The sequence below is a fragment of the Athene noctua genome, chromosome 1 (assembly GCF_965140245.1).
Source record: "Athene noctua chromosome 1, bAthNoc1.hap1.1, whole genome shotgun sequence".
Classification (NCBI taxonomy): Eukaryota; Metazoa; Chordata; class Aves; order Strigiformes; family Strigidae; genus Athene; species Athene noctua.
This window is the reverse complement of record NC_134037.1, coordinates 130,466,881-130,476,380: the sequence shown is the minus strand read 5'-3', so window position 1 is coordinate 130,476,380 and position 9,500 is coordinate 130,466,881. Positions and strand designations below refer to the sequence as shown.

At 45.0% G+C, this 9,500-nt stretch overlaps 1 protein-coding gene across 1 annotated transcript; it reads right to left on the bottom strand.

Moving 5' to 3' along the window:
• Positions 1 to 6,067: 6,067 nt before the first annotated feature.
• TMEM178A (transmembrane protein 178A) lies at positions 6,068 to 7,669 on the bottom strand. Its single transcript, XM_074927267.1, is given in 4 exon segments — positions 6,068 to 6,173; positions 6,175 to 6,293; positions 6,295 to 6,308; positions 7,570 to 7,669. Coding segments are annotated over 4 exon segments (339 nt in total).
• Between the last annotated feature and the right edge of the window lie 1,831 nt (positions 7,670 to 9,500).

The window sequence follows — 9,500 nt, the reverse complement described above, 5'->3', positions numbered from 1 at the left end:
GTAATAATCCTTTCTTGGTTGAGATCTGCTTATATAAAATCATAGGCTTTCCTTTAGGATTCACAACCAAACTTTCACCAGCCTGCATTGGCAGGAAGGATCTCAGACCAAAAAATGGTGGTGAGTGTTTTACTTTCTGTTAGTGTATACTGGCATATCCAGCTCGCCACCTAGCCTGCTTTTAGATGCCTCCTTTCCTCTTTTGCCCTGTCTGCATCAGAATTGAACCAAGCTAATAGCAGGCTGCTTTTATGGGGCAGTTCAAACCATCTGCCCCTTTATTTCATTCCATGGCTGAAAACGCTCTTTCTGTAAGGTTGCTCTTCAATGGGTGTTGATGTTGCTCACCCAGTGCAGCAATGTGGTGGGAAGATGGTGAAGAAGGTGAGGTAGCTCCACATAACGGCAGGGAAATCTTACATCAGCTTACCCTGACCCTGCCTCCCTTTGGCCGTGCTTGTCTTCTGGTCTCATTTGCTCTGTTGGGCCATCCTAAGCAAAATATTTCCTTGGGAGGGTGGAGGTGAGGAAGGGACCACTACCATGAGAGTTCCACAAGTAAGACGGTTCAATCCACTTGCTGTGAACAGAGCCACGAGAGCCTTTTCCTTCCCCTCTTTCAGAGCCAAGTGTAATGTTTCCTCATGTACTAAGAAAAACGAATTGCAAACAATGGCTAATTTTCCTGTTTCCTGAGTCTGAAAGCCATTAAGGATCAGTGGAGCATGGAAAGAACAGACCTTTTAAAGTTTCCAAAGGGAAAGGCCAGCTTCAGCTTCATCAACCTGAGAAGCTCTTACTGCTCTGGGAAGCAGTTCCTTTGCAGAATGGTGGGAGGCTCATGTAACCTATAAATGGGGTTTGAAGGTTTTAGTGCCTTTGGTCCTTGGGAGAATAACAATTTCCTTGCTAAACCAATGGAAAGAACTCCCAAGGTCAGAAATGTTTGAGAGTCAGGACAGGCCTCAGTACTCCCATCTAGGAAGAGTTATGAAGATAGGAAATTTAAATTCCATTTGGAGACTTAGCTTACTGAGTTGACCAACGGCCCTTAATGTGCTTAGGTGTTTTACTGAATGCAACTGACATCTGAAGTGTCAGCAGTGTTGAGTTCTGCACAGACAAAAGAATGCCATGCAGGATGAACACCTAACCTTTATTTTTCCTGCAAATGACACAGCATTTTGTGTTGGAGGGACTATTGTATTGCTGCTGAGCCAAGTTCTCCATAAGCACATGGATGACATTGTGTGTTTAAAATTACTCTCTTAATGCCATTTCTGATGGAGCGAGTGAAACCGTCACTGCAAAAGCCCTGAATATTGATGAAGATTCTTCTTCCTTGGTGAATGGTGTTGAAGAATCCTTTCTCAGCAGCTGACAGTTATGGTTTGGGTGACTGGTGCCAAATGGCATCTATGGGGTTAGTCTTGGAAAGACAGATGCTTTCATATACAAATGCAGGAAATCTCTACTGCTGGGAATCAGCAGATTTCTTGCATTGTGGCAAAGTGAGCTTGAATCTTGATACACTTGAAAAGCAGAACGGCAGTGATCTGATAGAGGCCTGCTGATCCAAGCCCTGTGCCATTTGTTAGCTTACCACATTTTCTGTGGATGTCCCAAGGTGCTGCTTTTCTCTCTTTGGTTTTTAGGAGATGTGGAAGATGCCAGCTAGTGTTTCAAATGTTTTTACTGTAAAGCATTGCAATGAGATGAGAGTCCTCAAATCGTTGTTTAAGCAAAGCCTCTCAGTATTGGGAGGAGTTTCTCTGGGAGAGAAGGACTTCATTTGCAGAAATGCAAAATCAAACGTGGTAATATTAAATGTAAATTAATTTTCTCCTTCAGCAATGTCTTTAGGATTCACATCTTGTCTGAAGAAGTCTCCAGCTGTTTTTAAGGGCTGGATGTATGCTTTATCATGTGCCTTGCTTACTCTAAAGCTAGTTTCTGATGAATTTGAAATTTCACTATTCAGATCTCTCAGAGTGGAAAATAATCTATTTTCTGTTAATTCTTTGCAGTGTTTACAGTGTCTAATGGGTATGCTTTAGCATTTTATGGTGAAGACATTTATTTCTATCAAAATAATGCTTTCCCTTACTTGGTAATGTTACTCCAAGGGCACAATGTGGAAGATGGAAAGACTTGCCAAGTGGATGAACAATTAAAAGTGACTTCTCTCTGCAAAGAAGCATATGCAAAATTTCTCCTGAAAAGAGAGCAGTCTTAGCAGTTCTTATAGTCTGTGCAAAAGGGGTTGGTAGGGGGGAGGATAGTCTAATTCAAGGCTTTCCCTTGCTGAGATGACAGTGAAGTATTTTTATAGAGAATTACTGCAGATTATACTACTTTCCAATGCTATTTTTTTTGGACAAGCATTTGCAACTTGGCAAGATAGGATGGACTCATGCATTGTGTTCCTCTGCTGTTTAGTACAGAGATACTATTAGTAGTGTGTCTGGGGTTTTTTGCTTTCCTTTGATTTTTCTTCTTGATTCTGACAAGGTGCTTTGGCTGGGTAAGGAAGGAGACTTTAATCTTAAGGCTAATTTTATTGCAAGAGACTAAAACTTACTGTTGATGAGAACTGCTTGTGGAGGTCCCCCAACTTTATACAAAGGTGTCTTTTCAATACAGTTGCCAAATGTGTGGGAAGGTGCCTCTGGTGGCCTCCAGCCTCCCTGTTAGAGCAGACCTATCGTCAATGCTAGATCACAGCAGCTGGGGCTTTCATATACAAATACAGGAAGATCGGTACTGCTGGGAATCAGTAGCTTTCTTGCACTGTGCAAGAAACCTCCAAGGATGGAGATCCCTGACTCTCTGGGTACATGTCCCAAGACACACCACCCTCCTGGGGGGAGAAACTTTCCTTATGTGTGAGCCTCCCAAGCTGCAATCTGTGGCTGCTGTCACTCACTGCATTGTCTCACACTGCAGAAGTTTGGCTCTATCATGTCTGTAACTGCTCTTCAAGCGGTCACAGGCTCCTGGTAGATGCCCCTTCTGCCTCTTTTTCACCAGACTACCTAAGCCCAGCTCCCTCCCCTCACAGGCACTGTTCTCCAGGCCCCTAACCATTCTTGCAGACTCTGCTGGCCCCTCTCTCGTTTCCCCACATCCTTCCTGAACTGGAGGGCCTAATACTGGACACAAACCCTGGTGAGGCCTTACCAACCCTGAACAGAGGGGATAAAAATCACTCTTCTGGCTCTTCTAGCCACATGGCTCCTAGTGTAGCCCATTTGTCTTATCTGCAGTAGGAACATGCTTCTGGCTAGTGGTCAGTCCCTTGTCTGCTGTAACCCCAAGCCCTTCTCAGCAGGGTTGCTGCCCAGCTTGAATCTCCCAGCCTGGCTGAATGTATTAGTCTGTGTCACCCCACACAGAGATCTCTGCCTATCTCTTTCTTGAACACCACAGGATGCTACTTCTCAAGTTGACTGAGGCCCTCTGGGCAGAAGATCTGTCATTCATTATGGTACCACCTCTCCAGTTTAGTGACACCCATGGCTATGTGTGCTCTTCATCTGAGATGGAGCCAAGTTAAACTCTTGGCGTTATATTAGTTGTATAAACCAAGTGGAGAGAGTATTTCTCTCTTGATCTGTGTATGTGTGGTGGTTTAAGCCCTGCCAGGACCGGAGACCCCATTGCCCTTTGCCCCTCCCCCACCCTCAACCGGTCAGACTGGCAGTGAGGCACAAACCCTGGGTTAAAATAAGAAGAAATTTAATACAACAGTGTGATAAACAATCTGAACAACACCAGTGGCAATGATAACAACAATAAACAGCAATAACAGTGAACAAAACAAAAGATATACAGAGAAATACTGCAAATGGTCACGGAACAGCTCCCCGCCACCAAGACCACCAAGGAAAGAGTAAAAAGTTCCCACGCCGGACCTGACGTCAGCATGGTATGAATAACCCAGCTGGAGATCCCTTCCCCCTCTCTCTCTTCTGGGGAAACTTAACCCTATCCTAGCTGAACCAGGACATAATCCACCCCTTTATTCTATACCATCTGCGTCATGTCCAGCTGCCATTTAGCAGTTAACAATAACAAACCAACAATTTACAAAGGCACAGCATAATTCACGGCATGTTCTCACCCAGAATCAAGTCCTCATGTGGCACACATCAGACCTCTCCATTGTCCTGCATCACCCACCAGGTACACCCAGGTCCTTGGGCAAAAGCAATCCTGTGGATGGGTTTGCCTTTACCTTTGCCTGGCGCAGGACTAAACCAGACCATTTTTCCCAATATAGTATGACAAGACAACCATGTAAACAGGTATGAGTTGACTTCAACAGGACCTAACTGTTTGCTGAGAGATACAGCTCTGTGCTCAGCAGTGAAACCATGCACAGAAATGCAGGCTGGCCCCAAAGCTGTGCTTAGTGCTGATGCTGATTTCTCCTGACATTGCTTCCTGGTGCCTTGACTGTTCACAGATCAATAAATTGATCTGTTGGGTTTTAGTGTACTCTGTATGATTGTGTTTCTTAGTCTAATTTGGCACTGACTTTTTCTGCTGTCATTTAATTGATGGTTACTGCAGTAAGGCAATACTTCTCTGTTCCACCACCCTTGCTTCTCACCTCCCCTTCTTTCTGTCACACCCCTTTGGTCTTCAACCTTTCTTTCGCATCTCCCTTCTTCTCTTCCCAGCCCTATGCTCACAATACTCTGTATCTGATCCTTTTCTCCCACCATTCCCTTTTGTGTTCATCTTGCACCATCCACCCTCACTGCAGAATTGGCTTCTCTGATCGCTCTGCTCCATCAGCAGTGTCTGCTCCATTCCTGACAGAGCCTGTGCCCTCTGCAAGGCAGCCTGGGGGACCTTTCCAGGGGCCTGGCAACTCTTTCCTGTGCCCAGCAGATGTGAAACATTGCTCTGGCAATGAATGTATGGATGCCATGCTTCAAGGGCAAAACTGGCTTTTAGGTGATGGCAGAGTATTGCAGCTTTGAGTGAGTTGTGACAGATGCATCAACATAGCACTGAAGTCTCTTAATTGTGGGAACTGGCTCTGTCAGTTTGAGTGCTGTCTGACAGATCAGCATAGTGCTCTCATCTGTTAACTCATATGACCCTGCCATTAAGCACCAGAAAAGCAAAGCCGCTCCCCTTCTAGCATCTCCCCATTCCTCTGTTGCCATGCCTGGCTTCTTGGCCCAAGCAGGAGAGGTTCTCTGGGGCTCTAGCTCCACCATGCTGCACTGCCTCATAGGGATGCTTGGTGCAAGCACGGTCCAGGTTACAACCCTCCTTGTTCATGAACTTTCTCTGATTTGCAGGAGACACTGTTTCCAAGCTGTGAAATTGCAGTTGACACAAATGCTTTTGACAGAGGCAGGTATTTTATTACAGATACTGTAGCCTGACAAATGCCTCATTACCAAGAGACCATCCAGGAATGTACAGCAGTAATTTAATCCTCCTCACAGTGCAGCTTAGGTGCTCAGAATGGAAATCTTGGTTATTTACAAATTACCCAGGAACTTCATGTACAAAGGATACACAAAGAGGAACAGGTACATGCTGATTTAAAAGAGAAAATGTCTGTCTGGCATTTTGGGAGGAGAGGGGCACCAAAGCCTTCCTTTAGGGTCAAGTGCAGAAGGTTCTGAATTAAAACACTACAGGTGATGCCCTGGGAAGAGGGGTATAATTCTGACTAGGATTCATTTGACAACAGTGAATTTTCCTTAATTTGTTTATGAACAGATCCTTGAAAAACAGAAATAACCCTGAACTCTTACAGCAACTTTCTTCCCCCTTTTACCTTCCAGTACAAATATCTTCCTCTGCATGGACCTGGCATGCTGAACTGAAGCATCTGATCCTGAGCCATCTCCATTCTCTGAGAGCTGTCTCCTTTTCAAATCTCTCTGTTTGGCAGCATGGAAGAACAGCTTGTTGAACCAGTAAAACATGACAGATTTTGAAGAGTCAGACTTTTGTGCCTGGAATCCTGACTTTAGTTTTCCCTTCACTTCTGCTTCTTTGAATAAGTAATTGAAGGATGTTGGTGGCAGGTGGGCAGTCATACAGAGGAGTCTCTGGTGGACTCCAACTGCATAATGTTGCCCCTGCTAACAAAAGGGTAAACTGTGCAAAGAGACCCAGCTTCTACTGTAAATCCCAGACTACCAAGCAGAAAATAGACAGCAGCTGTATCCATGTTCTACATCATTGAGAAGATTATAGATGAATGTGGGAATGTGGTTTAGGTCATATGGTATGCTGGCTGCATAAGTGCACAGAGACATAGGTGCAAAATACCCCTGTAAATTAAATAATCATGTTGTTATTTTGAGATGTAACATGGAGTGACAAACAAAAAAAATGTTAGGCCTTACTAATCAAATAACTTGCACCCAGCTTTATTGGTATAAGTTATCTTGGGTAGCACACAGGTAATAACTACTGGCATTCATAAAGTTTCCATGTATTACCTAGTCATGCAAGGCCCTAGCTCTGTGGTTGTGAATTGCATCCACCAAACTTTTTAGTTGCTACTTTTAAGAATAAGAGAGTCTCCTCTGTGATTTCAGTGATGTCTGCCCTTCAAACAGAAGCAATGTAGTTGAAGCCTCCATTCGTGATCATATCTGACCCATGGGATACAATTATATCATGCAAACTGGTGTTGTGATGCCAAATCCCCTCTGTGAGAGCAGAGCCTGCTGCAACACCTCAGAACAGCCAGGGAAAAGTGTTTTGTGTGTGCTGTGTGTAATCTGATCTGGAGATTATTAAACACCTCCATGGGTGGCCCTCCACATACCTCTGCAGAGGAGCTGTTCAGGCGAAATCATTCCCCTGCTCTTTGCCGGCACCCTTATTCCAGCCTAGGTTTTCTGTTGGGTTATTTTTCCCCAAGCGTTTTTCATTACACTGTGTTTTTCATTAAGCAGTTACATTGGCTGTGCTCAGTAAGCCTTTCTGCAGTCCTGTGTCTTCCAAATGTATTAAGAAACATAGCTGTGCTGTGCATTACAGCTGCTCAAATCAAAATATTTCCTCTGGCACAAGAGAAGTTGTAGTGCTTAGCCTCATGAGTTTGAACGGTTCAAACTCATGCTGGCTTCATGTTTGCAGATTTTAACCTTCCTCCATCTCTAAACAATCATTTTATAACTAAGTTGGGTTTTTTGTTTGTTTGTTTTAAGTATCCCCTTTTCCTGCTTCAGTGCTAAAAGAAATATTTAGTCCATTATCAAGGACTGCAAACTGCACCAAGGGACTGTTCTGTTCTGGAGGAGAGAGATCGCTTCATACATACAGAAGAGGGAGCAGTTGTTTAAGCCCCGTGGTCCTTTCCTGCTGCTGTAGGAGGCCTAAAGCATTTTTCACAGGTTTGGAGTTTTTTTTCTAATTATTGGTTATTCCACTTGTATGAGTAAGCAACTCACTTCATGCAAGGCACAGTAACTGGAGATCAGAAGGGAAGGCATGCTCCACTTAGTGGCAGTGCATGCTGCCTACCCAGGTGAAACCTAGTAAGCCTTCATCTGTAAATAGCATGCTAGAACAATGCATTACCTGTCATCAGGAACAGCAGACCTGTAACATGCTGAGTGAGGCTTTCCTCTGAAAAGCTGACTGCTGCCACAGTGCACCCGCAGAGAACAGCTGCAGTCATGCCCAGGAATCCAGCCATGATCCTTCACAAGTCTGTTTCCACCAAACCCAAGAAACGAAGAGTGGATGTTACAACAGACAAGCCTTCCACTACAGGAGGAAGTGAAGGAACACCTAGAAACAGCCATGAGTACAGCTGGCTGTGCCAGGTGGACCCACAGTAGGATTAATCCCAGCTTTAGGAGTGAGTACTTGTTAATAGAAAGTGATACTCTAGCAAGGCTGTTAGAAACTAGCCGTTTTGTAGTTATGCTATAAACTTCCCACTGTCATATGAAACATACTCAGATGGCTTCAGCCTTATGACCTTCAGGATATGGGTGCAGCCTGGTTTTATGCAGAAACACTGATACACTCTTTGTTCTCTATTTCCTTCTAGAGTTTAAATTTAAAGCAACTTGGATGGACAGAAATGATCCAATTTCTAAGTGCCAAGGAGTTTCCATGCAGATAGGTTCTGCCATAATTGTTTAGCATGTGGCTTCTGTCATCAGGTTCTGACACATCTCCTGATGGATTTTTTCCAGTGACACTTGAACACAGGTTTTCAATCTGGTTTCTACTCACCCCTGGAGAGGCAAGGGGAGATGTGATCTGCCTGTGAAAGGTGACTAAGAGCAGGTTACATTCAACAAGCTTAAAAACCCTTGTGTGTTGGTGTTCACACTCTCCTGGGCCAACCGTAGTCGCCTGCAAGTAAAAATGAGGGTGAAGATTGTTGATGACTGGGCCCTTGTGGGATCCTGCCTCCTCAGCTCCCCCCTCTGCAAACTAGTGTCTCATTGATGCATTTTCCATGTGACAGGAAGAGCATGAACCACAGAGCTTGACAGGGAAGAATGGGCCATGCTAAACACTTACAGAGCAGACACCATTTATCCTCATGGATCATCTTATCAAGTTGAAGGGGACACTGAGCAAGTGTACTGGCTGGGAAAAGTGGTACTTGATAGCAGTGCACCTCTGAGCAATGCCTGCTGGAGAGAAAGATGAGGCATTCCCATCCCAGGTAACCAAAACCAGCACCGGTTTTCCCTCCCAGCTCTGAGAATTATCCCCCTTTCCTGCAGCTAGTCCTTGTTGCCTGCCCACCTCCTCCCCATCCTTTTGCCATCTGCTTGGCTCCTGCCCACCCTTTCTCCTCTGAGTAATCAGCTCTGTCCAGCTTCTTCCAGTACCAACACCCATGTCCTGGATCCTCCAGAGACTACTGATGGCCAGCAGCACTTGTAAAACATTACCTATTACACAGGAGCCTGACTTCTTCTGTCCCATTTGCCCCTTCCAAAAAGGTACTGCTTCTCTCGGAAAGACAGCATTTCCACACAGAAATGTAGAAACGTAGGGAATACTTACTACGGGACTGCCAAGCAAAGGCAATCAGAGTTTTTCCTCTCACACTATATTCCTGTCTCTCCTCGCAAAGACAAAACCTTTCCAGAAAAGGCTTGCACTGCATCAGGAGAAACAATGCTCTGACTAATGCAAAATTGCAGGCAGGAAGCCTGTCTGCTGGGAACTGGCTATTACTAACTTCTCCCAGGCAGCCTGTGCTGGCTGAGCCACAGAAGTGACAGGGGAGGGAGAAGAGGGGGAAGGTGGTCTGGAACTCATGCAGTCTTTAGTTTCTGCAAGAGGGGAGGGCAGGGGGGAAAAAAAAAAAAAAAAAAAAAGACGAAGAAAAGAAAAAGTGGTCCAGGGGTCTGGCTGGGTTCTAGTTGTCACATGCTGTACCACCAATCAGTACTCCTAAAGGGCCACCATCTGGCATATGCCATGGTGACTGCCCTACTGTGCCCCTGCAGTCATTGCTGCCCTGGGGCATAATTTCC